The sequence below is a fragment of the Pongo pygmaeus genome, chromosome 9 (genome assembly GCF_028885625.2).
Source record: "Pongo pygmaeus isolate AG05252 chromosome 9, NHGRI_mPonPyg2-v2.0_pri, whole genome shotgun sequence".
In the NCBI taxonomy this organism is placed as follows: Eukaryota; Metazoa; Chordata; class Mammalia; order Primates; family Hominidae; genus Pongo; species Pongo pygmaeus.
In genome coordinates, this window is record NC_072382.2 from 59,923,089 (window position 1) to 59,946,139 (window position 23,051).

General features: G+C 35.0%; 1 protein-coding gene across 23 annotated transcripts in view; it reads left to right on the top strand.

Moving 5' to 3' along the window:
* SOX6 (SRY-box transcription factor 6) overlaps window positions 1–23,051 on the top strand; it is a 664,535-nt gene that overhangs the window by 437,849 nt on the left and 203,635 nt on the right. For all 23 annotated transcript variants that reach the window (XM_054438794.2, XM_054438792.2, XM_063671129.1 and 20 more), the window contains 2 exons: window positions 5,687–5,859; window positions 8,692–8,760. In XM_054438794.2, coding sequence (XP_054294769.1) covers window positions 5,687–5,859; window positions 8,692–8,760 — 242 coding nt within the window. The remainder of the gene's footprint in view (window positions 1–5,686; window positions 5,860–8,691; window positions 8,761–23,051) is intronic.

Below are 23,051 nucleotides of genomic sequence, written 5' to 3' on the forward strand. Positions count from 1 at the left end.
GGACAGGTAGTAGTAGTTCGTAAAGTTAAAAAAAAAAAGTACATTTCAGTTATTTTTTTTTTCCAGTTCTTCAGATTGTGACCAAAAAAGGCTAGAGGGATGATTTTGAAACTGTTATAATGAAAGATGGTATTTGAAAACTTTTGATGGGGGAAATTGTCATCATATTTATATTTTGAAAAGTGTTTCCTTATTTACGCACTATTGACTTTCTATTGAGACTCAAAATTTTAAGTACAACTGGTAAAGAATTCAATGGATCAAATTCAGTAAATCTGAAGTCACTGGAATAAAGGCCCCTAAGAAAAAAAAATGTGTCAATTTTAAAGGTCTTTCCTAACTGAAGACCATTTTGTGATAGAGCCAAAGGTTAATAAAATCAGTAGTGAATGTAGCAATTTTACAGATAAGCTATTCACAACAAGTGTAGTTACTTGAATAAAAAGCTAATTCAGTTCTAAAATGCCACATGCAGTAGCAGTGAATAGCTGCTTTTAGGTGCTTTCTGGAGGAGGATAAAATACAGAATCACGGCACTCTTCTCTTCCAGCGTCCCTGGCTGCCTGTAAATTGCTGTGAATGGGGCTGTGGGCTGACAGGCTCTATTAAGACAAACTGCCTTTCTCATCGGAGAGATAAAATAAATCAGGTGTTTAGTCAAATTAAAATACTTCAGCTGGAGCAGGCCCTGGGGAGCACTGATCCACCTGACTAATCTGAGAAAAACTCAAGACAGATGTGGTTTGGGGATAAAGACGACCCCATGGAACAAAAAACAAAACAAAACAAAAAAAAAACCCTGCTGCACTGTCTTTGGAGTTGGAGAACAGATACAGTTTATAGTAGAGAGTGTCAGGCGCACACTGTGTGTGATGTTGGATAAAAGGCATGCTGACTTGTAGAGAAGCTGTGTACAGAAGTGTTTTTGCTGGTTCCCCTTTTGTGGTTTGTGAAACTACCTCTGTTTTTATGTGGGAGCTGGGCAGAAGACTATTTTCTGGCAGTGCTTTTTAGAGAATCATTTTAAGATAGCTTGAAGGACATGAAACAGATGATGTTAGGTAGCTCCTGATGACCTCTGCTGGCCTGGGCAGATCATCAGAAGTTGGTTTACTTTTTTTCCAAGTTGATTTTTTTAAACCTCCAAACATGATTTAGGACATGATTTTTCTTTTCTTTCTTTTTGAGAGATAGTCTCTTCCACCCAGGCTGGAGTGCAGTGGCGCAATCATGGCTCACTGCAGTCTTGAACTCCTGGGCTCGAGTAATCCTCCTGCCTCAGCCTCCTGTGTAGCTGGGACTACAGGTGTGTGCTACTACGCTCAGCTTATTTTTTACAAAAAAATTTTGAAGAGACAGGTTCTTACTGTGTTGCCCAAGTAGTTCTCAAACTCTGGGCTTCAAGTGATCCTCCCACTTCGGCCTCTCAAAGTGTTGGGATTACAGGCATGAGCCACTGCACCTGGCCAATATATTATTTTCTATATAGAGTTAATGCATAAGAGCATTCTAAGGTCTTTTGCCATCCTTAACAAAATTTGACTATATTTTGGTTGCTCCTTTATGTCTCATCACTATCTGTTCTTTCAGCGCCTCTTACAATTGTAGTTCCTTTGCCATGGCAAAGTTTCATGTTTAATTTTTTTAAGATAAAAAACTTGTATTCACAGGTTGGATGGTCAGTGTGATTTAGACTTGATGTTATTTTTATTACAGTGGCATAAACACATGCTGTTAATTAAAACAGGAAAATCTGCATTATAGGTCTTAAATGCTTGGCTTCAAACCATTATACCCAAACAAATACAGTAGGTACAGAACAGAAAAATGCATCCCCCTCCCACCGCCACGCACACACACAAATTAATCTGCACATTTTGAATATAAGCTATTGTATGGTGTAAATTGTTTTTTCCCTAATTTGAGCCCCAAGGGCTGCTTGGCTATATATATGATCCCCAATACAGGGGGAATTTCAGGCTTGTTACACTACTATGCTTCACTCCAACTTCATTTTTAATGCCACTATTCAAAATATATACATTAAAAAATCTGAGGATGTTCAAGTTCCTTATGTAAAATGGCCTGGTATTTGCATATAACCCATGCACATTCTTTCACATACTTCATATCATCTCTGGATTACTTATAACACCTAATACAATGTAAATGCTGTGTGAATAGTTGTTATATTGTGTTGTTTTGTGTTATTTTTTATTGTGTTGTTATTATTTTAAAAATATTTTCAGTTCGAGATTGGCTGAGTCTGTGGTTGGTTGAATCAGTGGATGTGCAACCTATAGATAGCGGGGGTTGACTGTATGTACTCCTCAAGTTTAAGGAAAAAATAGTGACAGCCTTATGTGAGTGTTTAAATTCTCATTTTAAAAATACTGCTTTCTGCATTTTCTTCTTAAACGTGTATCTTTTAAGTCCAAAGAAAAAATTTAGATGCCACTGACTGTTTACAATTGGATTGAGCTAAATGGTGTTATTCCATAAATTCAGGTATACTTACATATATCTATTAACCCTGGAAGCACCAATGCATTTATAAATCTTTTGGCTTCACTGTGAACAGAAGAGGCTAAGAAGTCATTTAGGTATTATCTTTAGCCTCTCTGTGCCTATGCAGAGGAGAAAGGGGAATAAGTTGAAGACGGTTGAAAGATTGTTTAAGATGGAAGAAGAGAAAATTTTCCAGTAGTTATTGGGGAATCTAAATACTAGATCCAACTCTTGTATTGGTCCTTGCCCAAAATTTCCTGTGTAAGCTCTTCTTTATTAACAAAAAATTATAGTACAGTAACTATTACTATATCCAATAAACCTTCTCTTAACTTATATCATATAGACAGATATTACAATACAAATACATGTATGTTAGAATATTGCACAAAATATAATAATAAAATATGTATACTTCCCATTTATCTCATGTCTTTCCAATCTATTCATCACACTGCAACCAAAATGACCATATCACTTGTTTCTTAAAATACTTTAGTGATTAGGAATCATTCTTAGAATAAATATGTAGATCATCACACATGGTCTATAAGGGGCTGAATGGTATGCCCTCTTACTAGCTCTCTAGCCTAATCTAATGCTCTATTCCTGTTTATTTTCCTTGCTCAAGTTTCACTAACTTCTTTCAATTTCTGGAACACACCAAACTGCCCCCCATCCCCAACATATGCGTACACACACACACACACACACATGCACACACACACAACGTTTGCCTATAGTGTTTTCTTTTTTGGAAAAGCTCCTTGACCACCAACCACCCTCTTGCAACCCTTTCTTCAGTTGTAGTTTCTTTGTCATTGCAATTTCACATTTTCTGGAAAGCTCCTTCAAATCATGCTCTAACTCTTCGTCTAGTTAACTCCTATTTATCCTTCTGTTAATTTGTTGCTTTTTCAGATTACTTTCCCTGAACTTGGGCACCCAAATTTGGTTAAACTCCCACAGAACATTTGTCTTATTTGTAATTCCTATGTAGTTGTAGTTTACATTTACATGTTTGATTACATGATTAAGGTGTCTCTTCAATTTTTTTTTTTGTTTGTTTTTGAGATGGAGTCTCACTTCGACACCCAGGCTGGAGTGCAGTGGCATGGCCTCGGCTCACTGCAACCTCTGCTTCCCAGGTTCAAGCGATTCTCCTGCCTCAGCCTCCCAAGTAGCTGGGACTACAGGTACCCACCACTATGCCCAGCTAATTTTTGTATCTTTAGTAGAGACGGGGTTTCACCATATTGGTCAGGCTGATCTTGAACTCCTGACCTAAGGCGAACCACCTGCCTCGGCCTCCCAAAGTGCTAGGATTACAGACATGAGCCACCGTGCCCAGCCTATCTCTTCAAATTTTGAACTACAAAATGCCTAAGAATAGGGACTGTGTCTGCTTCTACTTGCCACACTGTCCTTAGTTCTTGTTATAGTACCTGACACATAGTTGCAATTCAGAAAATGTTTATTGAATTAAAAATTTATTCATTATGTAAATTTAAAAAATATCATTCTTGTGTTGTATTTTCTCATTCCTGTATATATTAACAAATACATTAGTTGAACTTTTTGTCCTTTTCAAGAGATCTTATGGATCTTATGATTCTTTTTGGGAAACTACTTTTGTATTTTGGAAGTTCTGGATCAATGAATTCTTCCTTTTACCAAGATGAAATTCCCATTGCTGAAGTAAAAACCCATTTTCTTTTAATAAATTCCAGGATCTAGAAGGAGTAGCTGGCCACTAGCCTTGATACAGTATTTGTTTCCTTATCAGTGGAATACACTTTCTAACAACTTTATTTTTCCTTTAATTTTGATTTTAGGCCATTGTTGAGCTCAGTAAATCTGAGGATATAAGAGATACTGACAGCTTTTCTTTTTTTTTTTTTTGGACCGAGTTGACATTAAGAATCCCATGATAGTCCTAAATGTGGTAGCTTCTCTGTTGACATCAGTCCTACCTTTCAGAAATCATATACTAACAAGTGCTAGCCTGTATCCTCTGAAGTTTCTCTTTCTCCTTTGGGCTACTTTAAAAATAAGGCCACTCATAATTAAAATATTTTCTCAGATCGTGATGGTGCTTTCTTAGTAGGAATGAGGGGGTTTCATAAGGAGGTTGGAAGTCTCTCCTTCTGCACACACAAAAATTGGCAATCTTTGTCCCCTTTGACAGCTGGTAGCATTTTTCTGAAAAGCTTTCAAATCACAGATCATTTCTTCATAATGAAATCTGTGTGGCTCAGATACAGTGGGTTGAAATTCTTATCTTATGCTGCGGTAAAATGCTCTAATTTAGATTCACAAAAGGATTCTGTACCCTTTACTTAGGAGAGCTGTGCAATTTGCCCATAAAAAGACTGTTCAGCACCATTAGTGCATACCATAAGTGTTCAGCGACATCATATTCATTAAACAGCGTATCCTTATGCATAACCTTTTCAACCTTGAATGTGTTTTTTTCTCTTTGAAAAATGACAAATGACAAATGACAAAGGGGTGATAGAGCCCCCCAAGCAACACTGTTGCCTTTACAGATGAACTTGGGAATTTTACTTGATCCTTTCTCAGGAAAAAAAAAATCACATTCAATCTTTTCTCACCTGAGGCAGTTTTAATTCTCTCTGTAGAATTCTCTCTATGGCCAAGAGATTGACTCCTAACTTCTAAACTTCAGTGACATATCTTTGTACAATAGAAAATTTTGTGAGGGCAAGGATCAGAAACTTCCTCAAGTAACTTTTATTAAGCACCTACTATGTCTTAGATACTGTTAGTCACTGAGCTTAGAGGTGATTATAGAATATTAATATAATCTATAGTTTCTGATCTTTCATATTAAATATGGATTTCCTAGCTTGATCAGATAGATTGGGGGCAAAAAGGAGAAAATGGGGTAAGTCTGCTTTTTTTAGAGCAAGAGGGGAGAGTGAGTGAGAATTTTACTAGGGACAATACTTTCTCTTGGCAGGAACAGTGAGGAACCCTAGCATTCATTCCACTGCTGTAATTACTCTCTGGTGTTCCTGCACCCTCAATGGCCTCCAGTCATTTTCCCAGATCTTTAAACGTCTTAGGATAGTCCCTTTCTAAATTCTGCCCTCCTTTCCCCTGTTCATCCAGGTATTTCTCAAGCTTGTGAGATCTATTCTTGCTTCCATTTTAGGTACACCTGAGAGCCTGGCAGAAAAAGAACGGCAGCTCTCCACCATGATTACCCAGCTGATCAGTTTACGGGAGCAGCTACTGGCAGCGCATGATGAACAGAAAAAACTGGCAGCCTCACAAATTGAGAAACAACGGCAGCAAATGGACCTTGCTCGCCAACAGCAAGAACAGGTGAGCCCTGGAAAAGGCGCTGACGAACTGGAGATGTGGAATGTGCCAGGCTCAGAGAGTAATCAAATTGATTGGCTTATTTGTTGTAAGCTTTCCTAAAAAATAAAAATAAAAAATAAGAAAAGACGGAAAAAAAAAACAAAGCCTTCTGGAAATCTAGGGTCTTTAAGAATGTTGAGGGAATATGTGTACAAAAAAGGCATTATAGCAACTGGGCATAACTAAAATGATACATTGTTTCAGGTTTGGATTTGATTAATGATTTGGGGATGCTTATTCATATAGACATCACATATAATCCCTCTGAAGCTTCACTATGAGTAAGTGACTTTTCTCTGCGCCTTATTTTCCTCATCCAGAAAAAGGGGGTTCTGTTCCAGAAAAACTTTGGGAATCTTTTAGCTCATTGGTCCAATGATTTTCTTCAGGTTTAAAGTCCAAAGAGGTGACTATACATTTCAGTTTTCCTCAGATAGCCCTGGTATAATGCCTGTTTTGTAGAGTAATAATACCCTGCCTCCTTTTACTTGTGAAAGTTTTCTTGGTTTGGGTGATATATCACATGGTCACTATTTATAGCATAGGTAAGTCATTGAATACAAATTAGTACATGGTTCCTAAAAGTATTTGACTTGATTGACTTAGAATTGAGAATGAAGAAAAAATAGCAAAGTTTAAATATACGTCTTTTAAAAATAAATCACTTTCCCAAATGTTTTTTCTTGTCTCATAAGAGTACACTAATCTAACAATGATTCTATAGAGTAGTCCCTGATGCTTTAGATCAGACAGATCTAAATTAATGTGCAGTTTTTAGGAATCTGACATTATTACTGGAATTATCTTTTCAGTTAAATGTATTTTATAGGAGTATATATAGCAATATATGCTCTGTTGATTTTAATGAGTTGTGATGTCTGGTATTTTATATGCTTGAATATTTGCCCACATGTAGGAATATGGACTCAGCCCCTAATGGAAAATAACATAAAGGAACACTGTAAAAAATCAGAAGTTAGAATGTCATTTAGCCATCCAGAGATGACACAGTAATTAACTATTGACACTTGTGAATAAGCTAGCACAAATTAATCTTGACACATTTGCAGACGAGTGATATCTTACAGTGAACACTTTGTAATTATATTTCAAAATGAAAATTAAATGACACTTAAAACTAGGTTGTCATGCTCAATGAAGCGAGCATGTAGCTCAACCGATTGGCAAATAAAATTCAAAATTTGAGCCACATGGTGCTTATGTACCATACTTCACTGTGTCAAACCCATACGTCTAGAGTGGATGATAGTAATTGCACTGTGGTGTTTTGGATGCATTTCTATGCAGCACTTTATCATTTAGGAGGGACCATCAATATTAGATGCCTAGTGGCGTTTCACTGGTTTGCTAAGAGGAAATAAATATTCAGAGGATCCAGCATCTATACCTAGAGCTGCAGAATGAGTTGTACATTTCTGATTTGAATATCCACAAGCAGAGTGGGCCATCCCAACCTGATTAAATACTATTTCCACTTTAAGTATAAAGCTCTGACAAGGAGTAGTCTCATTTATCACACTGTAGTCTGCATTAGGGGCAGCTTTATCATGGCTTCCAGTAGGAACCAGTTGTCATCCGAAATCATAAAGCAACATTTAGAAGCAGACTGCTATGTTGTCATCTTGTGCTGAATGAAATATAATTTGGGCACTACCCCCTGCATAGGCTAAAACATCAAAAAGGCTTGGGAAGTATATAGCTTGGAACTGATTTACGCTCATTTTCACTTCCAACATAACCGATTCTAGAATACTGGCTTTGGAAATAGGAAGAAATAGGAAGAAAATACACTCTTGACAAAAAGGCACTACTAAACAAAGTCCTTCTGAGTGCTCTCTGGCTGCTTTTCTCTCTGGCTTCCTAGGTTGGCAGTGAGTGTGTTCTCACTAAGGATCACCTCTCTGGACTTCAAGCTCTAGCAGCTCAGCTTTTGAGTCAATAGTGGCCTGATGCCTGACTCATACTTCATAGTAAACACTATTATCCTAAGGAAGCTATTTGACCTCCTGAGAGCCAGAGACAGTCATCAGTAGGGCTTGCATTAAATGGTTAACATTTCTTTTTATAGACCAGATAATGTGTTTAGATGTTGAATTTTATTGTTGGATGAAACAAGGAAATATAAAATTTGTATATAGATCTTGTACTGTGAAATAAACACATTGTTCTCAAAAGGATAAATGGATAAATGTTAAATTACAGCTTAATTTGTTTTTAAAAATATTTTGTACATCACATACAGCATCAACAAAAAAAGCTAAAGGTTTTTTACTTTTTGCTGTGTTCTTTGGCACTCCTTTAACAATATTTGTAAATGTATCAGTTCTGAAAATCTTTGTATCAGGAAAGGTTTTGCCAACATAGACCATATTAAACAGTAATAGAAAGATTTTTCCTGTCTTTGCTTACAGATTTTACTTTTTACATCCAAATTAAGCCATTTAGAAAAATGTAGCCAGAGATTTTTCTATCTATATTCTACAAGGATTCGATTTCTAAAATCCCATGATTTCCATCTGACCAGTGCAGATATAGGTGAATAGCTCACAAATATAATAGAAGGGGTAGTTTTCCTACAGACAAAGCAGAGATGGCACTTGTTTAAAAATTTTTCCTTTCATCCATCTTTCTGATTTGGCCTCTCTCATTTTATAGGAACTCTTTCACATACAGGTGCAGTAAAACATTGTTGTAATACCAGGAGAAATACCTGACGTAATGGCAGAGGTGTAAGCATTTCATTTTAACTTAATGAAACTTTATTTCTGATAGATTGCGAGACAACAGCAGCAACTTCTGCAACAGCAGCACAAAATTAATCTCCTGCAGCAACAGATCCAGGTCAGTGTATTTTATTACTCTCGTCTGATTATACTTAGATACTTTCCTCCTTGAAAATGGAATTTAAAACTCTGCAGATGTACCCCTGTCTTATAAACAGCACCAATAGGGCTGTTTTCAAGGATGTTGTGCACAATTCTATAATTGAATGTAAGAAATATGTACTAGATGGTGGCCTAAGCATTCTTCTCTGATGTGATATGTAAGCAAAATAACCCTTATCTTTTTTCTTTTTGCCTTTTGCCTAACACTACCTACTGGGAATCTAATGGTCTCCCAGGTAGCATACAGATGGTATTTTTTATTGCCACTGACCACTTTCTGTTTTGTATTTTACCATGTAATAGTACTGTAGAGAGAACTTACTTTTAATTTACTTGTTAGGACTAATTGGACCAATTATGAGAAAAATCTGGAAAAAGGCTGTTAATAATTTGTTCCTTAACAAATATTAACTGTATTCCTTCTAGAAGCTAAAGGGAATAGAGAGATTAATGAGTGATAGTTTGTCTTCAAGGAGCTTACAGTCTAAAAAGGAAGAAAAACTTGTTCCTGAATAATTATGACATGGTGTAGAAAATCCCTTTTTCTTATGGCAATGTAAAAATATATAGATCATAATTACAATGATCTGGGGAGGAAAGGTGATGGTCTGATTTCTGTCATTCTTTTAGATACTTGATGGTTAACTCAATGAACAGCTATTTGAGATAGGCAAGGAAAATGGCCTCCCTTTCCAAATAGGAATATAGGTGTGTGACGTCTAGAAAGCCCTAGAATAAGGAACTGGCTGTCTAGTGATTAATCCTCAGAAATACTGATCACAGAGTTATCCCTATCCTACTATAGACTCTTGTTTCCCTTGATTATTGGAGAACCTGCTGGGATCTATGATTCAAACTAGCTGGGCCAGTGTATTCTGAATTATATTATTATCATGCCCTTCTGTATTTTAAAAAAAAATATCAGTAGCATGAGGTCATAGTTTACTGCAATATTCTACCTCATTGACGAATAACATGGATTTTACCTTCGATCCTTGCTTCATTTTGTTAATCATACTCAGTGTTCCAGGTAGTTACTGCACTTAAAGTACTAATTTGGTATCTGAAGCAGTCCCTTTACCTAATTGGCATTTTGTCCAGCTATTTTCAATAGGAGATCTTAGCCAACTTTTTTGTTGTTTTTTGTCGTATTCAATATTCCAGATTCAAGTACACATGTTGCAAAATAAAAAGTCCGAATATAGATGAGTTGTAATGTCTGGCATTTTTGACAGTCAGCCTTTACAATGAAATCTTGGAATAATTTCTCATCCTGATATCTCTTTTATGACTCATGCTGAGACCCTTAATTAAATAACTGTCCAGGTGTTCCCTTGTTCTGCCCTTATTAGAATTTTCAGTGTAGCTCCTACTGCTCAGGTCAAGATTTTTAGCCTGTGGCTTCCTACATTTTTCTGTAGATCCCTCTGTAAGAACTCAGTAGGTGTTAAATAACATGATCGTTTAGTTCTCTCTGTTTCTCCTATTTGTAAAGCAGGAATGGAGGAAGTTCCCTGAGGTGTTCTTATATCAGTTAATTATTGTTTTTACTACTGCTTTATAACTTACTTGTTTATTCTTTTCTAATATATTTTACTTCTTAGTCCAGTGCTATTATACTGACTGGTTGTCTTCACTGATGTTTTCCTGTGGCACTGAAAACTCCAGGTGAATAGCAACCAAATCAGTTCAGAATATTTTTACGAAATACTTTTAGTATGTATTACTTATCTATGATTGTGTAGTTATAAATTGACTGCATCTTTTTCAGAAAAGTACAGAACATGATCTTAAAATATTCATTGGAATGAACATTTGGAAACATCAATTTGAAAAGATAGTAGTAATTTTTTTCAAGTTTTCTAATAGAAGTTTGATTGCTTTTAAAATGTGTGGATATTTCTTGTTTAATTTTTTTTAATTTAAGCTAATCAGCACTTGAACTTAGCAGTATAAATTATAAAATAAAGATAGTCAATGTCAGAGTTACATTCACTTTAGAAATATAAGATTCTTTGTAATAAGAATTCAAATTTTTTAAAAAATAAGAGAAAGCAATAAGACCTGTATTTATAGTTCATTCTGTCCTGAGCTACTGCTTTATGGCATATCTTGTCAGTATTTACCTTCTACATATGAGACCATTCAAAAAATTTTTCAAATGCTGAAAAACACATACTCCTTACACAAAATGTATTCACCTCTGACACTTACAAAACAGGTATTTGATATTCAGACTTTCTTTTTTTTTTTGGAAGGGGAAAGGGTAACTATATTTTCAAATATGGCTTTTGAAATTTAATCAAATTTAAGAGAGAGATTATTGTTGGATTAATTTTAAATGCTTTCTGAGCAAAATATGAGACTTGAGGGATGCTTCAAACATTTTTTTCTATCAAAAAAAGAAACACTTTCTCATTTGAACCCAAAACAGAACAAAGGATAAAACAAAATTATTAAAGGTGAATTAAAGATTATTAAATATATCAAAAATAAAACCTAACTTCTCTTTCGAAAGCAAATGATGAATACAGAGACAATTTGAGCAAGTTTGACACTTTTTTTTTCTTTTTATATCTTGAGTCCTAGAACCTATTAGCTTACATGGTCAGCAAGATTAAATCATGGCAATTGGCTATGGGTCATGAGTATGAGGTGGTTGCATTCAAGATCATTCCTCTAGTTTAGAATGCTGACTTCTGAAATAGTACTATTTTTCCCCCCAATTTGCAAGCTTTAATAGAAACAAAGGGAAGAGTGCCTAACCTCTTGTAACAACCCCACACAGACACATCTGGGTCTATTATAATGGAAACAAATGAAAATGAATGAATGGCTTCCACAAATTGAAAAACAGGATTTTTCATTAGAAATAGGAAAAGGCATGATTAAGATAGTACTGTAAAAGTTCCCATGTTTATTTTATTTGCAATTATTCAGAACTTATATGTGCAGTTAAGAACAATTTTATTTATATTTCTTCCTTGAATATATTTTTTAACATTATTTTGCCTTTGTAAATTCTAACTAAACTTTTAAATAGATTCTTCTAAAGCCATGTAAACCATGTTGGAAAAGTATGATGAATGATTTTGTGAAATGTTTTTATAGTTTTGATGAGTCCATTTTTATCTTTTAATAAATCAGGATAATAATTATAAATGATTATTAAAATATCACTTTAATATTAGGTCTTTTCAGAGAATGTTTGCTTTATAAATTCAGATCCCTCTGTGCTTTGGGAAAAATGATGATTTCTCTAATTTTTTACATGTTAAGTAATTCTCCTGATATGGAGCCCAGGAAAAAAATAGATATTTTTGATATTTCCAGGACAGAAATAGCATATTTTTTACCAAGTCTATGGAAAGCAAAACTAATAGGTCATGGAATATGGATCTCTGGAGTTGGGAATGTTGATTTCATAGGCTGTAATTTCAAAGGAAAGATAACTTTTCCAGTAATTTCATCCTCCCCCTCCCACTCATTGAACTGTAGTATCTTAGCTAATATTTCGGAGCATTTTACTTCTGAGTTATGCTAACTGGTAAACAGAATTCACTTTTAATTAATTTGACAGTTGTAAACAGATCAAAGCATGTTTACAGTATTTTAATCAATGATTAAATATAAGACAATTCTAGGCAAAACAGAAAATATTTTATAAATCCTCATTTCTTGATTTTTTTCATATATTTATTCATCTAACCTCATTTGACCAGGCCATGGTTTTGAATCTGGAGAAGATATTTTTTTATGGATCCAATATACCACATTCTTTGGTTTCTATAGCACATCAATAAGAACACATTTAACGATGGAATTTTGCAACTAGAACTGAATCTTTGCAAAAGAATTCAGCTCATTAAAATATCTCTGTGACAAACTTCCTTTTCCAGGGATGAATAGTATTATCCAATTATTCATGTCTCTTCAGACTCCAATTTTAGAGTTATTCAAGTGGCTTATATTGTGAGCTATATAGGCAGTGTCCTCTCCTCACATAACTAACTAAACAACAATCTCTTAAGAATGGACTGGCTGGGTGGGGTTTTATTTAGGCATTTGGCTTTCTGGGCAAGGGCCAACGATTTAGTCAATTCATACACGTGTCTTTTTTGGGTATAATCGTGAGACTTGAAATTTTTAGTGCTTTGTTTTCTTTATGATTAATGTGCAATATTCATTGCCCTCCCCTCATCCTCATCATTTAACATATGCTTAGATGGCAAACTTTATTTGTAGAAGACCTGAACTAAATGCCATTGCTGCGTCTTTGCAAATATTCTTAGTCTTATCTGAAAACTTTTTCTTTTAAATATTGAAATACATATTGCTTATTTTCTTTTACCCAAACCAGTGTTCATTACTTCACTGAAGTTGTACTCTGTTCTTAAGCACATATGATTATCTTTCATATACAGTGTTTTTAATTTTGATTATAATATATTCCTGTGTGCTATTTATATATTTTGTGTGTCTGTATGTTTGCCACATGGTAGAGCATCATTAAATGTGTGTTATCCTTTCTTCCTTTTTGGTAACCAGAAAGATGCTAATATTATAAGCAAGGAAGTGCTTGTCCTTAAACAATTAAATAGAATAACTTGAGATGTCCTCTCACCTTTTAAGGAGATAGACCTTACCTTTTGTTTCCTTCGATATGATTAACTACAGGCATTTCAGGTATCTGCTGAGCAGAATAAAGGACTACCTTTTTATGTGAAGTAGTTGTCTAAAGATCAGAAATAATTGCTTTGTACATTAGCCTTCATGACCTACTTGACCTAGTTAATTAATTTTTTGCTAGCATAATAATAATAGATATATATTTGAAGATATGTTTCATCGTTAAGTATCTAATTGACCTCTAATTTTAAGAGCTGCACCTTCCATTTATTGTCTTTTGGAGATGGCTGGAGCAGCCAACAGAAAAACCGAGGACAGTCAGAAGCTGACTTCAATCCCACATAGTCCCTCTGTCTTAGGTTGTATTTCTTTGTTATTTGTATTTAGCATTGATGAACAAAATGCAATTACAGTGCTCCTGTTTTGGCTCTGGCAAATAGTTGTTTTTTGTGTGTTATTGATCAGGTAATGGATCTCCTTCCATCTTTCTCTGAAAAGGACTAAATAAACCTATTGAAAGTAATTTGATACTTCTATTGGCACTGTACATGCATCTGATACTCCCTTGCAAAGAAATGAGGGGTATAAACAAAGCTTAGAAGTCTAGGATTAGCCCCTAGCTTCAGCAAGCCCTTAAAATATTTTGTAATTCTATCTTCAATCATGAATTAGCCAGGAAAAACAGACCCTTTTTCCTCTCCCTATGTCTCTGCTGTATGCTGTTTTTAATTGCCCACAGGCAGGCTGTTGTGATCTTTGGATGTTTAAAACCAAGATAAAAATGCAAATCTAATTATTTCTTTTATGTAATCTAATTAACTTTAAAAGTAGTGATAGATGCTCTATAGTCTGCTTCAAACATTTTAATAATAAAGTTTCTGGGTTATAAAGAATAGGTAAAGCTGCTATAATTATGACTAGCAAGGGCTGTAACAGCAAAAATTACAAATTCTTGTTGTGAACTAAAACTACACTTCAGTTTTTCCACATTAGTCATGCTAGATTGTTTGTTGTAGTTGGAATGTGCCTAAAAATAAGAGAACTGACCAGATCCAAAGAGCTACTCAATGGAATCAGCTAGTTACCTGTTTTTCCAAGTGTGGCCTTATGGCAAAGATCTCATTCAGCAGACCAAAACCTGAAGGTGAATCTCAAAGCTTTTTCTGCACTATCCTTCAGTTACTTCAGTCTCTACACAACCCGTCCTTCTCTATCTGTGCTTATCTCTTAGACTGCACTGTACTCCCCAGCTCTCTCCCAAACCAGTGGTACTAAAAATTCAGGGAAACAGAGTCTCTGCTTCTTTCCAGAATTAAAGTGGGAGAGTGCCTTACCTCTTCAGAGGCAGAGTGAGGTGCAGCAGAGTGGGGCAGATGTTCCAGGTGAGGCCAGCATGTGACATTACGTAATACTGAATAGGGAAAATGTCTCTCTTCTATTTTTTTTTTCCTTGATCCTTCTCCTTACATTGAGGGCTCAGTTTAGTGTTAGTCTTTAATACTCTTGTAGTATGTACTAAAATCTGAGAGAGAGAGAGAGAATGAAAGAGAGAGAGAGAGAGAGATCATCTTATTCTCAGAGCCTTTGGGTGCAATATGGCAGTCAGCTAGAATTTAAATAAATTTAATGTTTTTCTTTACATGGTTATCTGGTTGTCTTCTATTTATGGCAGGTGATTTTAATTTTCTATTTGAAGTATAATATGAAGTTTCCTTTTGAAGTATATATACACCAAAAGAAAAAGTCAAATTAAAATCTTAAGCAAATAGTAATTAGGTACTTGGATATGACAAAATTATGAAGATAGTTCTGTAATGGAATTTTGGGAAACCCTTGGAAGAGTACTACAGTAAAAGTTGTGTTAAACATTCCCCCTCTACCCTGCCAGCACTTTCACAGAATGTTAAACTCGAAAACGTCATCATGATTCTCATTCACTGGATAGAGGGAGAATAGGTAGCTATCCATGTTGAAGACAATGTAGTCAGTTTATCATAAGCCATACTTTAAAATAACCCTGAGATTATGTTTTTCCACCTTTTGGGGAATTAAAATGTCCTTTCTATGAAGTATTGGTGATAATAGGTGGTATGTGCTTTCTTTGTTTTTCAATAGTTTTATTTGGTAAAATAAAAAGTTCCCAACTATATGTAAGTCTCCACTTTTGCTTGTCTTTGAAATTTTGCTGATCTATGATATATAGAACCTTTGGGCATGCTTAATCTAGTCCAAAGCCTTTAGATTACACGAGGAAACTGAGGTATAGACCAGCGGCTTGTCTGAGCTTAAAAAGCAAATATTATCAGAGCCACAAGGGGAACCCAGGTTTCTTGATGCCTGATGGAGCACTTTTTCCAGTATTTTAGATCCTTTCTCCATTTGCCCTTTTTGTGACTTGAATAAATCTTACTGCACTTCAGTTTCCTAGTTTACAAAATGTGTCCAATAATACCTAACATCTAAAATGTCATTACATTCTCTTTATCCTTAAATAGAAAAAATAGAAAATTTGCCACTAGAGTCTCTCTACCCTTAGAACTACTACAGCTGTGGGTCTATACCTACAAGGCAAGAGATAAAAAGAATATAATTGGAATCTTTTTGTAGTGCAATGGGAGGTGTGTTTATGGCTGGGTGACTCTTTTGGTGTTTACATATGAACCTCTTGGACAGTTAATTATACTACTTCCTGAGGGCTTTAACATGATGTGTCACTATACTGAGGGTCAGACACCTTTAATATTAATAACTTTTTTTTATAACTACCTTCTTCATCTGATGAATGTGAGCAGTGAGTGACAGCATTCCATGCTAGTGGTTCTCAACCTTGGTTGTCCCTTGTAATCACTTGGAATCTTGTTAAAAATACTGATGCCTATCCCAAAGATTTTTATTTAATTGGTCTTGGATGGAGTCTGAGCATGGAGGGTAGTGAAAAGTTTATAGATGATTCTAGTGGGTAATCAGAATTCAAAAAATACTGCTCTATACAGGGTAATGAAGATTAAATGATTAAAGGTTAATGCTAAGTTGTTTAGATTTAGGTTGAATCTCTCTCTCTCTCTCTGTCTGTCTCATCCATCCATCCATCCATCCATCCATCCATCCATCCATCCATCCGTCCGTCCATCCATCCGTCCTGAGGGTTGGAGTATACCTTAAATAGTTTATAATGAGTTAAAATATACTTTTCATTTTGGTCATAGCCGTTTTACTTACTAGCTAGAAAGCTTTTAATGGACAATGGTTTAAACAATTTAAATAAATTTAGTTAGTTTTTCTAATAACTCGATTTGTATATGAGAATACTGGCAAGGTAAAAATATATAGATATCAGAAGGTCTGTGTCTTTTGGAGAAGGTGTATGAAAAAAATGAAGCACAAAATAAGGCAAAAATAAGACAGAAAGTTAGAAAATAAAATCTCAGATGCCATTTGGCTTTTAACCTTCTAAACAGAATAAATTTTAACACAAACATCAACCCATTTTTTAAAAGTGTTTTTAAAACTTTATGACATAGAAAAAATCTTGCATCCTGACATATGTGAGGAATGTATGACTCTGAATCCACTTTTAAGTAAATTTGTACGTATAAACAAAAGATGTAGAGAATAAGATGTGTTATTTCGGAATATATGTAATTTAAAAATTTTATAGAACCAACGCAGGTATTGGAGATAAATAAATTAGGGTTTAAATAACAATTCCACTACCTGTTAGTGCTGTGGTCTGTTTTGTTACTTAGTAGCTGTAAGACAAGTTACTTAATGTCTCTCAGCCTGTATTTCCTAATTCCTAAAGATAATTACAATACCTTACAGTAGCTTTGAGATAATTATATAAAACCCCTAGTAATTGCTTAATGCATAATACATACCACTGTCATTGTTGTTTTTGTTTTGTATGACTAGGTATAGGAATAATTTCAGAGTTTCTAATAGAGGAAACTTCATGTACATATTCTACATGTGCACATATACACACATTTGTATCTATACACACATGCATATTTAGAGCCCACAAATTAGTGATGTGAATATAGAATAATCAATGTGTAGGTACTATAATCAATTATTATCACTATGATAGTATAGAGGAAAAGAAAGTGCAACAATTTTCACTGGCTGCCAAATGAGAGCTTTTCAATTGTCAGTGAGTGGAGAGTAAGGTTTGTCAGGCACTCAGAAATGGTTGACCAAGTATTAGAGCAGCTTGGAGATTGTACAAAAGAGAGCATAACATTTTATTTTCAAAAAACAGAGTCAAATTCTCACCTCTCAGACTAAAATGGGCTTTGCTATTAGATTCGTAGTGCTTGTGAAGTTAGAAGGATGGTAAATGAACCTTTCCAATTTATTTTATAGCTTTTTAAACAGAGTTGAAGTTATGTGATGTAGCTGCACAAAATGCAAAAGTCCTTCTTGTTGAAAATAAAGTTGTTCATATAAATCTTATGTATGCCATCTCCTGTAAGTCAAGCATTTGCCTATCTTTTGTGAATTATGTCTATACTTAGAATTTAAGAAGTTAAACAGTATGCATACCAGACTTGAGAGATGGGAAATAAAAATTGATATACTATGTGACACTTGATATAGCACAGGGAAATATCTTTTAAATGCTGAAAGGATGTACTGACATAACCATTTTTAATTCACATATAGTAACTTCCCACTCAAAGTTATTAATGTTAGAGTCATGGATTTTTACTTGTTCAAAATAACAGCAAATAAATGATGCAAAAAGTGTAGTATCTCCTGTAAGAGGCTGAATTAATTTTATCCACTGCTCAATCCATTGAGAAAATGTTAAAGTTGTAATATCAAACAATGAAAGTTAAGGAATTCATAGTCAGAATTAAGGGTTGAGTACATCCTCAGTCAGGTTGTAGTCTGGACTCTAACTTTTGATACATGTATATTTCAGTGGAAGATTTTTCTCTTAAAATGTCTGCAGTTGAGTTTTCTGGAGTGGCTTCATAACTTCAACTGTGTTTAAAATGCTACAAAATAAATTGGAAAGGTTCATTTACCATCCTTCTAACTTCACAAGCACTATGGATCTAATAGCAAAGCCCATTTTTGTCTGAGAGGCGAGAATTTGACTCTCCACTCACGGACAAAAAAAAAAAAAAAAAAAGAAAGAAAGAAAAGGTTAAAAATTAACTGGGTGTGGTGGCATGCATCTTTAGTCCTAGCTACTTGGGAGGCTGAGGTAGGGGGATCTCTTGAGCCCAGGAGTTTTAGGCTGCATTGAGCTATGATCACTGCACTCCATCCTGGGCTATGGAGAAAGACTCTGTCTCTAAATCAATAATGAAATAAAATAAATGAATAATGTAAAAATTTCAACTTTTTTAATATACAAAAGCAATATATGTTAGAAATTTAAGAAAAAACTAAAGAAAAAATGTCTTTGAGTAGTAAAGTTATTTTTACTACTTTTCTTGCTTTAGTTTTTTAGTTTTAAAACTTCTTTTCTAGTAATTTTTCTTTTCCAGTGGTTTCTAAATAAAAAATTTACTAGTAGTTTTTCTTGTCTAGTAGTTTCTTTAAAAAAAACACTTTTCTAGTAGTTTTTTTTAAAAAAAAAACTAAAAAAACAAAGCAAGAAAATTAATAAAAATAATTTTACTACTCAAAGACATTTGCCCTAAACATCGTATACTTAACCGCTTGATATATAGAGTGTATTACAAATTTGGGTCTCTACTGTCAGTCTTACTGAGAAGGAAAGATACTGCATTGATATGGAGGCCAAGGTCCTAAACATAGAGCTTAGGTTACTTCTTCTATGGAATCAACAATGGTCTGAATCCTCCCTCCCAAAAGAAACCCCCCAGGAGCTTAGAATTTCCAAGGATGTACTCCAGTTCTAAGATGGAGTCCATGAGAGGGTCCTCTCAAAGACCAGTGGACCTAACAATCCACATTGGAACTAAATCAGAAAACTTTAACAGAAAAGCAGTTGTGTGGATGCCAACTTCAAGAGCCTAACTTCACTTTTCTATGCAGGCATAGATCTTGCCAATGCTTTCAGTCTATTTTACTGATATCTATACATGTTTCTAACTCTTATCCTCCCAACCAGCTTTTCCTGGAACACAGTAAATTCCATAGACTTATACGTCCTCTTTGGCTCTGGGAGGCCACAATTTCAAGCCCAGGAAAAAAGAAGGCGTGGAGATGATAACTGATCTACTCTCAGCAGAACTTGTTCTTCTCTCTCTTATGTAAAGTCTGCAGCCCCAACTTGGAGACGAAATAGTATTAGAACAATGACAGAAAGATGATTAGATTAGTTGACAGAAAGTAGCCTAGACTTGAACTCAGGATGTCTATGCCTGCCTAGTCTTTGTTCTATTAGCAACTACATGTCCTCCAGCAAATGACTTTTCTGCCTTTTCATTTTCCATATATTTGAAGAAGGATTATTGTTCAGGATTATCACGGAAGTTCCTTGCAACTCTGACCTCTGATTCTAGATGACAGGAATTGACTCTCGTACTTTAAAAAAGGAGAGCAGTAGATAGCCTTGCTTAGGAAGCTCAAAGGCAAACGTCAAGTTTGGCCATAGCATAAGACATGTCCTCTTAGGAGGATGTTTCCATTTCAAACTATTGAAGGGTCTGGAATGATAAGGTCAAATTCAGGTTTCCTTTGTGAGGTATTGTGATGGCTTGTAATGCTTGCCCCATGAAATAATGGCTATAGGTGATTTTTAGAAAAATACATATAAGAAGAGGGCCTGTAAAGGCCTGCTTTCAGGCTACAGCAAACACATTTCTGCAGCCAATGACAAACTCCTGACATTATGGCTATATAATGGAAAGAGTGACACAAACTTAATTTTAGTGTTGCAAGTGAAATATCATAATTTTTGTAAACAAATCCTTATAGCTTTGCTAAGGTATTAATTGCAGGAAATTACTGCATATCCTTTTGAAGTATTATGTCAGTGGCAAATATAGCACATAACACCTTTTCCTAGTCTCTCTTGTTTTCACCCCGTGTTGCATTTTCATTTGAAAAGAGATGTGTTAAGTGGCTAGAACTTTGTCTAACTGTGGGGGTGGTGTTCAGTGTAGGGGGTGGGTTCAGACAGTCTCAAAACACTTAAGCTGTGAAGGGAGACTTCTCAGTTATGCTTTCTAGAACTGGGTCTCCTGCTTGAAGGATAATGTTGATATGGATATTCTTTTGACCGTTTCTTCATTTCTAACTTGTTAAGTTTCAAATTCTAGTCCCAATACATTTTCCAACTACAATTTATTGGGTTGCAGGACTTAAAAATGAGAGACTTTCATTTCTGATGTGTGGTAGAGCTTAATATGGTTTTCTGATTTCCTCCCATTTTGTTTGTAGTAAATAGGGTAATTACTCACTAAAATTCTAATATCTTTCAGGGCTTTAGGGATGAATCTAAAACAGAACCATATAATGTTTTATTTAAGCAAATCCATGTTCTTATTAGGCAGTTCACCTTAATGTCATTTTTTATAAATAAACTTTGTTTTATTTTTTCAAGGGTTATTTAATTTATTTTGTTGTACTACCACATCCTGACATCTGCCTTTGCTAAGGCCAGCAGGATGTGATTTGTGGTTTAATATTTAAAAAAAGATATTATTTAAAAATGATAAATCATTTGGGATACAAAAATATGAATGTAAAAGAGTCTGATGTACTCTATTTCATTTTTTTAATAACCAGACACGTGTACCATTCTATGTTTGTACAGAGCATTTGTGCCAGTTATGCATCTGATTAATATCTAACTAGATATGAATGAAACCAATTGTGGAGAAACTAGTACAATGCTGGCTTCTTGGACTATTTATGTTCCCCATTAATTGCAGGGCTTTACCATATAACCATTGGGTAGATCTGGTTTTACTTATCAAATCCAGATCTGCTTTTTCTCCCCCTGCTGAGCAGGGTGAAGTTTCTTGTGCTACCAGCTTCTTATTATTTTGGGGGTTCACAGCATCTTGAGGATTGAAGCTGTTAGCCCTGGAACTCCCAGTGTTTCTGTGGAAAGATTATCTTTGCTAGAGTAACTCCTTGGTAAGTTTGCTCTACATGCAACACAATCAGGTTAAACAGCATTTTACTTTTAAATGAGGTATTTATTTTAATAATTATGGACAAATAGTCATTTCTCCACAGCCCTTCCTTACTCTGCTTTGCATAAGGGTAGGTCTAAACTGGAGGGCTTTTAAAGTCTGGTCTTTAATCTTTTCCTATAGCCTTCATGTTTTTCCCTAGGGGGAGAAATAGGTGGGAAATGAGGCAGGGGACAGTATAGGGTTGATTTGTACATAGATGATAATGTGGTCTTTTTTCAAAAGAGCACCATATTTTCTTTGGAAATGAGAATGCACAAAGGGTATTTTAGTTGGGCTTATAAGAAGACCATTTCACTTGTCTAGTTAAAAGAGCTGTTAGGCAGTAGTTTTAATCTCCACCTTGACAGAACTGTGCCCGTGTGTTCCAAAGGGGCAAAATGTATTGAATTTGAAGAGGACAGCAAGTCTGTCCCATTCGGGTCCTTAAACATTTCAGTTTTGCCAGGGGTAGCTTCCAAAGCTAGGTTTAAAAGCAGCTGGGAGATGTACTGTCACTTTACAAAATGAGTATTCTAATTATTAACCATAAAATGTGGGAAAGATATCTGGCAAGAAATCTAAAAAGATAAGCTTCTTCTTTTATGCTGTTTGGGGACATTCTCATTACGTTTTTGACTAAAAAAGTCATTGCATTCTGAAAAAAATGAATGATAGAAGTTTTTTTTTTTTTTTTTTTTTAGACTAAGTAGCTGTGAAGTTGTGTAAGAAAGAGAAAACACTTTGAAAAGTGGTTAGAGCTCTCATGTATTAAGCACAGCAGATGAAATGATTTATTGGGTTTTATACACATTCTGTAAAGGGTAAGCATTGCTAACGAATGAGTGGCAGCCTCTGGGAGCTGAACAGGCCCCAGGGACTAGTCTTTGTTCCTCTGGTCTTGACAGGCATGTGTCTGTGTTAAATGAGGGCTTAATTTCTCTCATATGTGAACAATTTCCAAGTCCAACAAAGACAGCCAGGACTGGAGCTATTTAAAAGAACCAACACAGGAGGAAGCATTCTTGAAGAAAGGGGATGCTAAAAGGCTAATTACTCACGATGGCTTAGCAACTATTTTATTTTTTCCCTAAGCAAGGTTTATTAACATGAATCTACCACTTTTTTTTTTTTACATAAACACACATTAAAATTACAAGGGTGTATTTTAATTCTTTGTGAAATAGCCATTTGCTGATCTCTGTTCATTGAAAAGAGGTGCCCCCATCAGCATCTCATGGTGGTGTATATCATGGAATATTAATTCACTAGAGGGGGAGGGGAAAGACTAATATACTTTGGATCTTTTCTGTCTCAAGTGGAAGGAATTTAAACTATTTACTAAGCAGCATCCTTGGCAACACTGTGAATCCTTTCTTTAGACAGTAATTGCTTAAAATATGGAGGGAATCTTTATTTCAACATTTTCTGTGAGTGTTTGGCTATGATTCTCTTAGTTTGTTTCAATTTCTAGAAGAAAATCCATCTTGTTAAAGGGGCATGTGTAAGAGGT